This window comes from Camelus dromedarius, chromosome 14 (assembly GCF_036321535.1).
Source record: "Camelus dromedarius isolate mCamDro1 chromosome 14, mCamDro1.pat, whole genome shotgun sequence".
Classification (NCBI taxonomy): Eukaryota; Metazoa; Chordata; class Mammalia; order Artiodactyla; family Camelidae; genus Camelus; species Camelus dromedarius.
Genome location: NC_087449.1, coordinates 33,789,199 through 33,805,947, shown reverse-complemented (window position 1 = coordinate 33,805,947; position 16,749 = coordinate 33,789,199). Strand labels below are relative to the sequence as shown.

General features: G+C 35.7%; 1 protein-coding gene across 3 annotated transcripts in view; it reads right to left on the bottom strand.

Annotated features, from left to right (window-relative positions):
* Positions 1 to 15,738, bottom strand: part of NRDC (nardilysin convertase) — a 71,423-nt gene extending 55,685 nt beyond the window's left edge. The window contains exon 1 of one of the 3 annotated variants that reach the window (XM_064493591.1): positions 15,219 to 15,738. In XM_064493591.1, coding sequence (XP_064349661.1) covers positions 15,219 to 15,562 — 344 coding nt within the window. In that variant the 5' untranslated portion in view covers positions 15,563 to 15,738. The remainder of the gene's footprint in view (positions 1 to 15,218) is intronic. The other 2 variants (XM_010984744.3, XM_031465117.2) reach the window with 2 other exon arrangements.
* Positions 15,739 to 16,749: the final 1,011 nt, after the last annotated feature.

Sequence of the window (16,749 nt, the reverse complement as noted above, 5' to 3'; positions counted from 1 at the left end):
TCAGAGTAGTAGACATTAAGGCAGCTTTAAAAGGAAGAGGGGGCAGGTGGGAAGGAGACCACTTAGATTTTGTAAAGCGCTTTTTTTTTTTAATAGCTTAAAATTTTCAAAAATAGAGAACACAAGGAGAAAAAAAAAATAACGGCATTCTACTTTCAAAATGATCATATGCATCCTACCTGCAAAATAAATCACAAATATGTAACTTCTTATCGACACCATAGCTATTTCCTTAGTCTATGCTGTCACTATTTCTAGTCTCATAACCAGTCTCCCTGTCCATTCTAACTTCAATACCCCAGCTTACTCCCGACTCCCACCCCACACACACACCTCAAGTCTGTCCTTAGCAGCCTGCAGAAAGCAGATCAGGTGTATTATGGGCTAAATTTCATAACTCCAAAAGTCATGTTAAAATTCTAACTTCAGAATATGACTGTATTTAGAAGTAAGGCCTTTAAAGAGGTGATTATGTTAAAATGAGGTCATTGTGGTGAGCCCTAATCTAATCTAACTGAAGTCCTGAAATTTGAACACAGATTAAAAACCAGGTGCGGACAAAGCAAAGAAGGTGACCGCCCGCAAGTCAGAGAGGCCTCAGGTAAAAAAATCAAACCTACTAACAACTTGATCTTGGACTTCTAACCTCCAGAATTAAAAGAAAATAAATTTCTGTTGCTTAAGCCATTCAGTCTGTGATAGTCTGTTATGGCAGCCCTGACAAACTAATGCAAGGTCATTTCCCTTTTCAAAAACCATCAATGGCTTCCCATAATGCTTGGAATAAAATTCCAAATCCTTATCAGGGCCTAGAAGGCTCCACATAATCTTATCCCCCACTACTTCTCCAATCTTCTTTCCTACCACTCTTCCATCATTCTCTTTGCTGATTTAGTTTCTGACTTTATTGTTCTTTCTTGAAATCTGTTCCATCTCTTCTAAGTCTTTGCTAAAGTGTCCCCTTTTCAAAGATGCCTTCCCTGACCACACTATTTAACATAGCACTCCAGTCAGTTCCTACCCTCCTTTTATCCTGTTAATTTTTTTTTCACACCATTTAACATCACTTGTTTTTGTTTTCTGAATTTTCTGCCTGTACCTTTAGAATGTTAGCTCTGAAGGCATAGCTGTATCCCCAGCACCTAAGACAATGCTTGGCACTTTCAAACACTGAAGAAGTACTTGTTGAATGAACAAAAAAATGTTAATGCCTATAGGGGGCCTGATACATGATAGGTACTTAATATCTGCTAAATGAAACAAGATTCTCAGGCAGTTTTATAAAAATAAGTAGAATTATGTGTACACATATACACATTAAATGTATATAAAGGTACAGCAAAAAAACTATAAGAATACAAACCAAATGTAACACAAACATAACAACTGAGAGAGGAATAAAAGCAGAGCAAGATACAAGAACTTTCTTGCTTTGCTCTATAATTTCTATATCTTTTCTAATCTTTTATATTAAAAATATAATCATTTATTATTTGTATAGTAAAAATCCAAAACCCACTCCTTAACAAACTAAGAACATACACACACACAAAAAGCCCTTAGCTTTACAGAGAGTTAACTTCCATAAATCAACATCAAATCCATCTAAAGACAGTCATGGACAAAATGCTCTTTATCATCACTTCTATTCAAAACTATATTAGAAATCCTAGTCAATGAAAACAGATCCACAATACAAATAAAAAGAATTACAAGGCAAAGATATTGAAAGCTAAAATAATTCACTGCAAAATATATGATTACCTAGAGAATGCAAGAAAATGTAAAAAAAGAAAAAAAAACGATTAGTATAGTTTTAAATAGTTCAGCAAAGCATCCAAAATCAAGAACCATGAACAAAATTATGAATTTCCTATATACCAAAGATAACCAATTAAAAGGTAACCAATTAAAATGAGATTTAAATACAAGGTCCTATTCACAAAAGCAACAGAAACCATAAAATACCTCAATTTATACCTAATAACAACAGTACGTATATTAAAGGTATTAACATATATCTTAATGCATTTAATCTTCATAATAACCCTACTGAGTTATTATTCCCATTTTATGGATAAGGAAACTAATGCACAAAAAAAGGAGTTTTATTTGCCTAAGCTTAGCAAGTAGCATGGCACCAGAAGCCATTCTTTTCACTACTACTCAACACATCTAACACAAGGAAAACTAAAAAACTATACAAGAGAAAATAACAGACTTGACTAGTCATACCATGCTGTTGTCAGGGAACATCCAATATTGCAAAGACATCAATTTTTCCCTAAAATTAATCTATAAATTCAAGGCAACACCAATTTAAAACACCCAATAAGTTTCTGTGTGTGTAACTTGGCATACTGATTCTAAAATTCATGTGGACAAAAAAAAACACAAAAATGCCAAGAACATTTTGAAAAGGGAAAACTCCCTTACCAATTATAAAAATATAGTATTTTAAAGCAGTCAAAATTAAAGAGTATGCTGGCACAGGAACATCTACAGATCAATTAAAGAAAACAGGTTCTAGAAACAGAGCAATGATTATAATATTGTTGCAACACTGTTTATTGTGATTCAATAAATGATGCTGAAATAGGCAATTTATTTAGGGAGACAAAATAGCCACCTCTCTCTTACACTCAACACATATAAATTCCACACAGATTACAGAGCTAAAAGAAAAAAATGTTTTAAAATTATTTGAGAAAATATTGTTATAATATTGGAATGAAGATTTGTGCTAAACAAGACACAAAATCTAGAAGCCATAAAGGAAAAAAAAGAAAGATTTCACTATAGTCTAATTTAAAACTTTTTTGAAACAAACATCATAAACAGAATCAAAGAGCAAACTACATACTGAGCGAAAAGATTAACAATATATAAGAGTTCCTTCAAATCAGTAAGATCAAAAAAAAAAATGAAAAATAACAGGTTTAGAAATATAGACAATATTTCAAGAAGAAATAAGATGGTCAATAAATGAAATGATGCTGAACCTCACTAGAAATCAAAGATAAATTAAAACAAAATATGTTTCATCCAGCAAATTAGCAAAATTAATTAATTAATTAAAATTACTTCTATTGAACACTACAAGGGGACAGAGTATTCTCACACAGTTGCTTATGAATCTCAACTAGTACAGTATTTTTGTAGGAGAATATGGCCATATCTATTTTTTCTTAAAAATGTAAACTCTGCATACGTTCTAACCTGGTAATTTCATTTCTAGGTATCTTATGGAAATATTCACACACACAATGAGGTATCAACAGTGTTCACTGAAGCAAAATTTCTGATAGGAAAAAAGTGGAAATCATGCAAATGTTCACAGAAAAATATAGCCATAACACAGTATACTTTACTATACAGCCTTTAAGACCTCATTTTCACATATAGAGAGAAAATAGTTAGCAAATCAGCTTCTATCCTTAAATTGCTATTTCTAGACCTAGATAGATAGTGCTAAATCATTATAGGTCAAAAAAGGATACTTGGGGGCCTAACTTTATAATTATATAACCTATCATTACCTACCCCCCAACCATGTAGTCTCAATTGTTTATATGTATATGTGTATGTATTTATAAAAGTTTTTGGAGGTGTAGGGCTCTTCTAAGATGAATAAGAAAACCTCTCTCCCTCTAGCTTACTCAACTTGTCTTCCTTTATTTGGTTTCATTCTCCCACTGCTCCTGTACTAACTATAAAGATCAAAGTAGATTTTTCAAACCAAGTCCAAGAATCAAGAATATAGTATTATTCTTTTTATATTAAAGTACCCACCCACTCATCTTTATTTGTTCCTTAATAAAATAAACCAACCTTTTGTGAAACCACTTTCAGTCACTAAAACTACCAGATTAAGAGATCATGTATTTAAATCCAAAAATACTTGAGACCACATGGTGGGGGGGAGGGAAGGAATAGTGACAATGTACATAATTACAAAGTACCCTCTTCTGACCTAGAAAGATGTACTGTCTGTCTAGACCTGGAATTAACAATTTAAGGCTAGAGCTTTAGTCATTAATTACTCTATAGCACATTTGGAACTTTAGACATCTTTGCAGTTTAAAGCTGCAGACCTGGTTAAGAAGTCCATAAAAGAACTAATATTGTTATGCCAAACAAAGCATTAAAAATCAAATTCCCATCTAGCTTTGCCTACAATTCTAGGCCAGCTGCAACTCTGAAGTTGAAAGAGCCCACACAGTAAAGCTGATATGGCCTGCCTAAGTCAGCTAAAGCCTTCTTACCCAAGCTGTATTAATTTAAAGCTGATCATACAACTATTTAAAAAGAGACAAAATACAAAAAGTGAAAAAAAAGACTTACTGCAGTATAGTTCTTCCAAATAAACAAGCTCAAAAAATCCACATGCCTCTCTACTTCTTAAAATATAATACCAAGTCACACCATTTAGGATCCAGCAGGAGACTTTTTTGCTCCCCAAATGGCCCTTCCCCATTTCTCACGTTTCCTCGTCTATGATCAGCTGTTAGGTTATTAGGTGTTACTGATGATTTTAATAATGGCCCCCGCTGTGACCTGGTCAATCTTCCCAGAAAGAGTTGGAGTCCCATCCCTTGAATCTGGGCTAGCTTTGAAAACTTTGCCCTATAATTTGTGGTGAAAATGATGTGTGAAGTCCTAGAGCCTAGGCCTCAACATGTCTTGCAGTTTCTGCCTCCCCTGTTTTGGGACTCAGCTGCCACATCCAAAAGTTTAAGCCAGACTATGAATGAGGTTATATTATGTGCAGAAAGAAGGCCCACCTTCTAGCTGTCCCCATCAAGGCCTGAGACATGTGACTGAAGCCATCTTAGACCCCCTAGCTCCACCAACCCATGAAACGAATGCAGCCACACAAGTGAGCCCAGGTAAAAGCAAGAAAAAAACTGCCTGGCCATCCCACAGAATATAATAAAACCACTGTGCTTTCAGCCACTTAAACTCTGAGGTGAACTATTACACAGCAATGTTAATATACTGGGAGGACTCAAATGATTGCACAAATCCATGTCTGGATATAGACCCAAATGAGTTTAAAGCAGGGACTTAAACAGGTTTTGTAAATCAATGTTCATAGCAACATTATTCACAACAGCTAAAAGGTGGAAACAACCCAAATATCTATCAACAGATGAATGGATAAACAAAATGTGGTATATACATATGGGGAACGTTATTCAGTCTTAAAAAGGAAGAAAATTCTAACACATGCCAAAACATGGATGAATTTTGAAGATACTATGCTAACTGAAATAAACCAGATACAAAAGGACAAATATTGTATTTGTCCTACATACATGAGGTAATGTAAGGCAGTCAAATTCATAGATAGAAAATAAAATGGTAGTTACCAGGGGTTAGGGGGAGGAGGGAATGGCTCAGGGTAAAGACTAAAACTTTTCTGAAGAACAGCCTTCAACCACTATCAAACACCAAACTGCTTTGGAAATAAGCTTTTGCTGTAGTTTTCATAATGTTTCTTAATGAATCCAACCCAAAATTACAAAACAGTGCTTGTATGCCTTGTATACCTTACAGTAAAGTCATCCCAACAACAACTAGTATTACCTGAATTACAAGCAATAGCAAGCTTCTTTATACATTTCCTGTGCTGTCAAAAGTTAAAATAAGAAGCCACATCTCCATTCCCACACAGATTTGCAGCAGATATGTTTTCCAAGCAAACTACAGTTCCAGTGGTGTTTTTCAGACATCGGTGAAAGCACAAAGGAAATTTCCTCATTTCAAAGTCCTTTTAACTGTGCAATTGAGGAGCTTCCAACTAATTTTCAATCATAATTAATCCACAATATAATGATACCCTTAATGGCAAAAAAGATCGGAGAAGAAACTAACAGAATTCTATAAATGCCTTCCAAGCAATGAATATGCTCAAATAAAATCAATGCTTATGAACTAACCAGTATCTGGCAGTACTTTTCGCTGTGAAAACACATTTTGAAAGATGGAATATATAAAATCTCATTGTAAATCAGTATTAACAGATGACACATTTGCAATCAACTTTAATGAAAGGGAGCATCAACTTTGAACCCCTCCCAAAGCAAAACGTTATCTCCCAAAAACAAAAACAAAAAAGAATTCCACTCTTCTTACTAGTAGAACTGTATTACCAAATAAGTACTATTGTTATATTTTGAACTTAATTAAAAATTTGCAGAAATTTGTTTTCTTTCCTGTCACGTAGGTACCTACATAATGTCCTTAATTTTGCCTCTTGACTGACAAAGCCTAAAATATTTATTATCTAGCTCTTTACAGAAAACATTTGGTCACCTCTAGGATATAGACTTTTCAAAAGGTATGCATGGACAACTGGTTGTCCATATTGTTAAAAAAAAATAGTAATAAAATTAGATCCTTACCTAAGCATAAAAAGCAAAGCTACAAAACTTTTAGAAGAAATAAGCAAAAACCATAAATAAATATAAATCTAATTAAATTTTAAGACTATAAACAAAAGGTAATGATAAACTATATAGATTTAGACAATGTAACTCATATAACCAGCAAAAGATTATTACTTAAAATATGTAAAGAATTCTCAGAAGTCAATTTTAAAAAGGAAAAAAAATATCCAATAGAAAAATGGGTGGTTCATAAAAAGAAATCAAAATGGCCAGGAAACATGAAATAATGCTTGATTTTATTAGTAATAGGGAAAATATAAATTGAAAAATTTAAAGAGAGAAATATTTCCCAGAGATCAAATTCTCAATTTTTTTTTAAAAAAAATCTAACAATATCAAGAATTGGGAGGAATGTATAGAAGCAGGAACTCTGGTATAAGTGTAAAATAGTACAACCAATCAGAAGAGTACTTTTGGTATAGTAAGTTTAAAAATTAGTCATTTCACCTATGCTCTGAAAACTATAAGATGCTGAGGAAAGAAATTGAGGACACAGATGGAAAGATACACCATGTCCTTGGATTGGAAGAATCAATATTGTTAAAATGGCTATACTACCCAAGGCAATATACAGATTCAGTGCAATCCCTATCAAATTACCAATGGCATTTTTCACAGAACTGGAACAAAAAAATTTAAATTCGTATGGAAACAGAAGATCCCAACTAGCCAAAACAATCTTAAGAAAGAAGAACAGGCTGGAGGAATCATGCTCCCTGATTTCAAAGCTAAAGTAAAACAGTATGGTACTGACACACAAAAAAACCAGACACATAGATCAGAGGATCAGGATAGAAAGTCCAGAAATAAATCCATGCACTTTTGGTCAATTAATCTATGACAAAGGAGACAAGAATATACAATGGAGAAAAGACAGTCTCTTTAATAAGTGGTGCTGGGAAAACTGGACAGCTACATGTAAAAAAATGAAGTTAGAACATTCTCTAACATCATACACAAAAATAAACTCAAAATTTATTAAAGACCTAAATGGAAGACAGGATACTTTAAAACTCCTAGAGGAAAACACAGGCAGAACACTCTCTAACATAAATCACAGCAATATTTGTTTCAATTTGCCTTCTAGAGAAATGGAAATAAAAGCAAAAATAAACAAATGGGGCCTAATTAAACTTAAAAGCTTTTGCACAGCAAAGGAAACCATAAACAAAATAGAACGACAACCTTCAGAATGGGAGAAAATATTTGTAAATGAGGAGACTGACAAGGGATTAAGTTCCAAAGTTATATATAACAGCTTATACAGCTGAAAAAAAAAAAACAAAAAAAAACCCAAACAACCCAATTAAAAAAATGGGCAGAAGATCTAAATAGCCATTTCTCTGAAGAACACAGAGATGGCCAAAAGGTACATGAAAAGATGCTTAACATCATTAATTATTAGAGAAATGCAAATCAAAATTACAATGTGGAGGGGGAGGATATAGCTCAGTGCTAGAGTGCATGCCTAGGATGTACAAGGTACCTCCATTAAAAATAAATAAATAAATAAATAAATAAATAAATAAATAAATAAATAAATACCTAATTACCTCTCCCCAAAACAAACAAACAAACAAAAAAATTACAATGAGGTATCACCTCACACTGGTCGGAATGGCCATCATCAAAAAAGTCTACAAATAATAAATACTGGAGAGGGTGTGGAGAAAAAGGAACCCTCCTACACTGTTGGTGGGGATGTAAATTGGTGCAGCCACTATGGAGGACAGTACTGAGGTTCCTTAAAAAACTAAAAATAGTTACTACATGATCCAACAATCCCACTCCTGTGCATATATCTGGAGAAAACTTCAACTCAAAAAGATACATGCATCCCAATGTTCATAGCAGCTCTACTTACAATAGCCAAGACATGGAAGAATCTAAATGCTCATCAACAGATGAATTGATAAAGAAGGTGGGGGGGGTGTATGTATATATAGGTAGATATAGATACACACACACAATGGAATATTACTTAGCCATAAAAAGAATGAAATAATGCCATTTGCAGCAACATGGATGGACTTAATAGATTATAACACTAAGTGAAGTCAAACAGAAAGACAAATACCACATGACATTCCTTCTAAGTGAAATCTTAAAAAAAATGATACAAATGAACTTATTTACAAAACAGAAATAGACTCACAGACATAGAAAACAAATTTATGGTTACCGAAGGGGATAAATTAGGAGTTTGGGATTAACATATAAAATAGATAACCAGCAAGGGGCTACTGTATAGCAATGGGAATCATATTCAATATTTTATAATAACCTATAATGGAAAAGAACCTGAAATACATATATATATATATATATATGAGTCACTTTGCTGTATACCTGAAACTAACACAACATTGTAAATCAACTAAACTTCAATTTTTTTAAATTTAGTGATTTCACTTATACGTATATAGAAAAACTCTCAAATGTGTACATAAGGTGTCATGTATAAAAATGTCCACTAAAGCATTGTCTTAAAACATGTGAAAGGAATAATGTATACTGCTTACAGATACATGTATATTTAATAAGAAGTATAAAAATATACATAGGAATGGTATATATACCAAATTCAGATAATGGTTAACACTGAAAAAAGAGGACAGGGAATGCAATAGGAGTGGGCAGTATCCAAAGAGCTTCAAGTATATCTACATGGTTTTATTTCTTGAAAAAAAAAATCGATCTAAAATAAAAGAAATAAAATGATACAAAAAGAAAAGACTGAAAAACATATCCTTATATAACAATCAGGCCAGAGGAGAAAAGGATGAAGAGTCAGAGATGGAAGCAAGACTACAAGAAAGACATTATTTTAGGCACTGGACATACAGTGGTGAACAAAGTCTTTGCTCTAATGAAGAAGTAAATACATAGAATATCAAAAGGTAAATAAGTGCTATGAAGAAAAATAAAATAGAATAAGAAAGAGCATGAAGTGGGGAACCTAAGTAAAATTGTCAGAGTGCTATTTAAAGCCACAAGACTGGATGAGACAATATTTGGAGCAAAGGTAGACAGGGAAGAGAAAAAAAAGTTCAAGGACTGAGCCCATATACTCCCAAATTTAGAGATCAAGGAGATAAGGAGGAATCTTGCAAATGAGGCAGAAAGAGAACTAAGAACAGTACTGACCTGGAAGCCAACTGAATAAAAAGCATTTCAAGAAGTAAAGAATGATCACCTGTGTCACAAGATACTGAAAGGTCAAGTAAGATAAGAACTTGAGAACTGACTAATTTTAAGGGTTATTGGTGATCTTGAAAATAGCTATTTTGGTATGCAATAGTGACAAGAGTCCACTATGAGTTCAAGAAATAATGGGAGTAGATAAACAGCAAAATTTTAGTACAGCAACTGTTTTAACAAGCTTTGCTATCAAGGAATAGAGAAATCTGTGTAGCTGGAAAGGCACAGTTCCAAGGGAATGTGAGTAAAGAAATGTTTTTCCCCTGAAGATAGGAACAATCACAGCATATCTGTATGCTCATGGGAATGATCCAGTAAAAGGGAGAAATTGGTGATGCACGATGGAAGGGGAACAATTGTTGGAGTAATTGGTGGATGGGATCAATAAAGAGGGGATGGTGGCCTGTGCACAAGTGAAGAGATGGATCTTAGGAGCACAGACAGTTGATTTATTAATAACAGAAGAGAAGGCATGCAACGATGCAAAGAAACAAAGTCCTTCTCTACAAAAATTTCAGCACAATAAAGGGGAAAGACAAACAGTACTTACAAAAACATGAAACAGCTTGAAAAAAAATTGCTACAGGGGCACACAAGAGCGTAAATAAAATAACTCACATGTAGGAGGGAAAGATTAAAGGGAAAGAGTCAAAGGGTTCACAGAGAAGGTAATGCTTGAATATGCAAGGCAAACATGACCAAAGAGCATAGCATGTGCCAAGAAAAGTAGAACAAAACAGCACAACAAAAGATGAAGCTAGAAAGTTAAGAACCAAAAAATGGAGCAACTTAGATCTTATCTGCCAATGGTTAAGAACTTTGCTTAGAAGGAACCAAATGAGAGAAAATAATCCATTTGCACTCTAATTAGTGCTCATTACCTGCTCAGTAATGTATTTTCATAGAATAGGATTTAGGCTATCATGTAATAAGAGCACTATCTAAAAAGGTTACTGCAAAGATTAAATGAGATAATCTACGTAGACTCCTTAGAATAGTACTTAGTACCTAGTAAGCACTCAACAAATACCAGCTGTTATTAGGAGATCAAAGACTATTGTTGGTAGTGGTAATAAAAATAAAAAATCTCTATAAACATCTCTCCATAGGACCAAGTGAACTTTCCAAACTACAATCTACTTCTAACCTTTAGAAAACAGTTTAATTCGGGGCCAATATAACCGAGCCCACCATCCCTGCCAAACACACATACATACATACACAGTAGAAAGGAACTATAATCTACTCAGTTTCCTGTGAGTTGGTTAGGCTTAATGACTGACTTCATTCTTAGAACCAGAATGAATATGAGACCTATGTCAGAGTGGAAGTCCTACAACAAACCAACTTCTTGTCTGCCAGTTCCCCCAATTAATGAATATCCTAGAAACAGACTAGATCATCAGAGGTTACCCTCCATATCTACCAAACCCATTAAGATTGGGTCTACACACAAAGGATTCAATTGAGAATAAACAAGCTTCTACGGTTAAGAAAAGCTGATAATCCAAATTATCTTATAAAACGGTAAATGATTAAATTATGGACTTCTGAGTAGAGAAAATATACTGAAAAACACTTAAGAAAATGTTCACGACACTGCTAAACATAGTATTATACAGTTTAAAAATTATAAATTTATAAATGCATAGCAAAAAGAAATAACGGTTATAAAAACATTACCAGTGATTAATGCTGGATAGAATGGTTACGGGGAATTTAAAATTTTTCCTGTTATCTAAATTTCCTCCATGGACCACAGAATACTTTTGTTTAGTGATTTATCTTTTTCAATTACTAAAAAGTAAACAACTCAAGTCAACTCTCTTCTCCTTTTCCCTAGAGAAATAAGCCTGGTGAATATCATTTCTAATCATTTCTGTATATACCTAAACATAGAAAATTATCTTTTAAGTAGACATGTAATAGGAGGTGTTGTTTTGTGAGGTTTTTCTCTTTTTAAAAATGGAATTATACAATATTATTTTGGTTTGCAACTGGGTTTTTTCATTCAATAGTAAATAAAAGGACACCCTTCCACATCAATATATAAAACCATCTATCTATTCTTAAAGCTATATATTATTTTCATTGCAGAATGGTATAATAATTTTTAGCCAACCAATGGACAATAAAGTTGTTGCCAATTTTTTTGCTATTTGTTACACTGCTTCAAGTATCATTTAATAATTGCGAACATATTAAAAGAATAACTTAACATTTGAATTCTTACTATGTGTCAACTACCACAAGTTTCTACATGAATTAAATATACTACAGTATCACCATATATTACTATTTGTATAATTTATATTTTTTTCTCTGTAACCTGCCTATTCAAGTTGTCTTCTCTGAAAATCAAGTAATTATTTTTAAAAACTTGCCAAGGTAAAAATTTGATTTAAAAAATTTCTAGCAGAATATCCCCAAAAGTTCCATGAAAATGCCTGGCATATGGGCACTCATACATTTATACATTCTACAAATACTATTTGAAAACTATGTTCTGGGAGTGAACAAAACAGATATGATCTCTGGATTCACAAGTCTTTACCCAAGCAAACATTTGTTACGCTGAGTTAATAGGAGTAAAGCAAAAAATAAGTAAGTAAAATAAGAAAGAAATAAAGACAGACAGACAGACATCAATTAGAGAAAGATTAGAACCGTAAGTGCACACCATTCAATACACAATTATAATTACTTCCTTCTTTTGTTCTTTTTTGTTGTTGTTGTTGTTGTTTTGGTTTTTTCTTATTTTTTTTCACAATTATAATTACTTATTAAAACAGTCTTGCTACGTCCTGTGGCAAGCTACTACCTTCAGATTAATCTTCTTAAAATACTGCTTTACCTGTGTCATTTTCATGCTCAAAAAGAACTTAACAACTTCTCTATCAGTATTTCCCAAGTTTACTTCACCCATTCTTTGCACTAGCTATTTCAAACCTTCACCACTAAAGGATTCCTTTATGTTTCCCACTACTTCCCCTACAACTTCTTAGAGGACCACTTAAGTAGACCTCAATGCCTGTTTTACGGGGGAAAAAAAAGTCCCTAATCCTTCCAGAACAGAAGGAAATCAACACTTCCCAAACATTTATACAGATCAGAAAAAAAGCAGAATAGATGTCCTAGAGGTATAATAAACACTTCAAAAAAAGCTTAAAACAAATTATATGTACAGAAGTAAAATTCCACACGCTATTACTTAATGAATGGAGACTGGTAAATATTTTGAGGTGTTATTTTCATCAAAATATTCCTTTAATCAGGTCCACCTCTGGTGCTTATTCACATATTCAAAAGACATATAATTATACTAAGGGATATGTACTATAATGGACCATGTACCAAGTATTACTGAAATACAGTGAAAGGACAGATTAGTTCTGCCTAGAAAGGCTTCACAGAGTAACATCTGAGCAAGTCCTGGAAGGGTAATTCAGCTCTCTGGGCTGCAGATGCTTCATGTCTGCTTCTGGTTACAAAATTCAGAGAATTTAACTTTAGATTGGGTTAGTCTTTAAAAAATCATCCAGTAAAGGTTTTCCACCTTTATTTTAAAGTAACAAAATCTTTTCTTTAAAAGTCTAATTGGAACTTTAACATATAAAACAGATAAAAGTGAACCTGCTCTTTTGGAAGGAGAGCAAGTTACCAGAAAACAATGCTATTCTTAATTGACCTCCTTCACTTTAAAGTAAGAAAACTAAGACATTAAGAAGGATGATCATTTGGCAAAAGACCACAAAAAGAAATGCAACAACTTACTCAAAGAATTACCTTTTAAGCATTATCTCCTCATTGAAGTCTTTTCTAACTTTCTCCTCAGGTATATTTGGCACTACTTACTTTATTCCTCAATATACCTACCACATACTTCTCTTACGGTTTCTATAAAACTTTAGTGCTCTAATTATACCTTTTTTATGCATCTGTGTTCCTGTACTACATTGGAAGCTCCCTGAAGGCAGGGACTGTGTTAATCATCTTTGCATGCTCAGTACCCAGAATAAAGTAACATTTTTTTAAGTTTATATTCGCACAACATTGTAAATCAACAATACCTCAATAAAAAAAATTTTAAGTTATATTCAACCAAGTTTCAGAAAAGATTTGAGATAGCTCAGTGCCTAGCACACAGACTTAAAAAGTTTTTTTCAGAAGAATTTGCCCAAAATTAGGTCATTAAATGAAACAATACATCTAAAGCAGCTAGAACAGTATCTGACACATAGTGTACATTCTATAAATATTACCTATTATTATGTAGCTTTATATAGGCAGAAAAAAAACTGAAGCTATTATTCTGGAAGGCAAAAACTAAATACCTTTCATTAAGGTTTCAACTTGTTCATTTACATTATTATTAATATTACCACATCTTTGATGAGAAAAGGAAAAAAATTAGCCCATCCATAAAGATTTCTCAACCCTGCAGCCTGGGAAGAGTAGTACAAAGAGTTGTGTACTGTTAACTCTAGACTTGGAGTGAAAGAAGAAATTACGGTCTTAATCACTTCTTTCTAGACCTTAGTTTCAGTTAGCTGTCTATTAGGAGTGCTGGGGAGTGAAAAAGATTATCTCCAAGGTTCTTTCCTGCTCAATGTAGGGGCTTATAACAAATTGAAACCTAGAATCCTTCAGCTTTCAATTCAAGATTAGTAAGAACTTGATAAAAATCAATAAATGGTGCACTGGATTTGGCATCAGATGGACAGGGTTTTCATAACAGCTCTGCAATTCTCAGCAAGAAGCAAACTCTCTGGAATCTCAATTTCCTTAACCTGTAAAATGAAGTTGGACAATATCACCTCTCTTCAAAATACATTAGAGTCATGACATTCTATGAAATAAGCTACCTGTGAAGAAAATATTCAGGTGGGAACTGAACCACTAGTTACTAGAGATGTTTTGAGGATTCTGCCAAAAACAAAAGTTGAGAATTTCAGTATTAGAAAAAACCTGACAAGTCTTCTATGACTCAGTCAACTGAGATTCAAGTCCTCTCTAATATATTCTTGGAAGAGGTCACCCAATCATTCTAGCAATTGAGAAACAACCCATGGAAATAAGTCACTTCATCCAACTCTGGTGCCTAAGTTCTTTTACTTAAGCCACACGATCCTCTAGTAACTTCTACCGATTAGTTTTACCCCTCTTTGAACAATGGGCACCTCAAATATTTGTGGATTATGATAATATGTCCCTTAAATATGCTCTCCAAAATTAAACCCCCCACCTCCCTCAATCTTTCCTCGTACATATTACCAAGACTCCCTGACCATCCAGCCTACCTTCCTCAGAGAAACCTCCTTTCTTGCTTTAGCGAATGTCAAAACTACTACAACAACTCTTTCCATTCTGACATCCTGATTCCAAGATTTCCCCCTCAACACCACATGGAAGACCCTAATTGCCCTTGCCACCTCCACTCAAGGAAGCTTTCGGCGTGGAAGTGTGCCCCTGTTGCTCCTACGTTAAGATTAGGAGACAAGTGACCACAGCAGCAAGAGAGGCCCGCACCCTGCTCCCGTTCCCAGTCCAAGCCTTCTCCCTCACCGGTACTGCTTGGGGTCGCTGGGAGACTTGACGATCTCAGGGTCTCCGGCATTACTGACAGGTCCCCTCCGTCCCTCCTCCTCAGATTCATCGGCTCCCAGACGGGCAACCCGGCCGCTCTCGCCCAAATCCTGTCCATTGGGCTGCAGGTCAGGGCAGCTGCAGGTAGACTTCGCCTTGTTCCTTCCAGGCATGGTCAAAGTAGGAAAGGGTCTGCCAGCCGCCGAGTCTTCGCACCAACACCGCGCTTCTATTCTCCACAGCGCCGCTAGCTCCCGCCCGCCCTCACACCACAACTTCCTCCCGGTGGCAGAGACTGCAGCAACCGTGACTCTCCTCAGCATTCACCACTAAGCCGGAGCGATGGGCATCCCGCTTCCCCAGGGCCCACCTCCTCCTCCTACTCCTCCAGCCGCTCCTCCTCCTCAGCGTTCCTGAGGCGGCGGAGGCCGGCGCTGGTGCTGCCGCAGCCGCTGGGGAGGACAGGCCTGAACCCCTCCCCCAATCCGGTCTCCCTCACGCCAACTTCCCTTGTCCCCCCGCCCTCCCGGCCATCGATGACGCAACTGATTTTAGCCAATCTTAAGGCAAGAGGGCAGTCACGCGCACGTAATCAACCAATGGAAGCAGGGAGTAAAAGGAACCAAAGAGACCGGGCCGGATTCAGCGAGCTCTTCGAAACCTGGGGTGGGCGGGGCGAGGAGGAGGAGGCGGAGAGCGTGGCGCGGAGGACTACGGGAGAAGGGAACTAGGACGGCTGCGCCGTGTTTATGACGTAAGCGGGAAAGTGGTTTCACCTCGAGGCTGAATAGTGCTCCGCGGCTTAGAGGAAAATATTCCCCTGATGAGAAAATCGAGAAGTCAGTGGAGAAAATTAATTCCCTAGGTTTTTTTCCCTATTCACGTCGTATTTTGCGCATCCTGCCCCTCACGCCGGGGAGCGGGGGGAGCCTTCGGCCGTGACTCAGCACGTATAAAAAAGAACGCCGGAAGTATTTTTCTGCCGCCGGATGGAAGCCACCCCTCAGGGGGGCTGAGCTGAATGCCAGGAATAGCCGTTCGGATTCCACCTTGTAGTCTACCGGACCTTCGTGCTATTCGCCCTCAAGGCCTAAGAAAGTGCTTAAGAAGACCAGTTTAGATGTGCTCACTCTTCTATGGGGAAGCTTTTTAGCTCTCCCACAGGCTGGGGTCCATAGTTGACGTTAGCCAACTTTTATTGAGCAGCCACCGCGTGTCAGGCTGCTACCCTCAAGTCCCTTGTCCCAAAGCTTTTTCTGCTTTCAACTGCCTTTGGTGGGCAAAATATGATTGAAACAGACATACTTGAAAATAAAAAGCAACTGACATATTAATAAGATACAACATAGCTTATTAACCGTGGGGCAAGAATTCATAGCACGTAAATACGAAACAAATGTGAACGAATGGAGAAGCACTTGAATCAGGGAAATGTATTGATGATAGTTGTTAAGTCTTCACATTTTTCTAGGCCTTATAAGCTCCAGACACGGGGGGGGTTCAGCCAAGA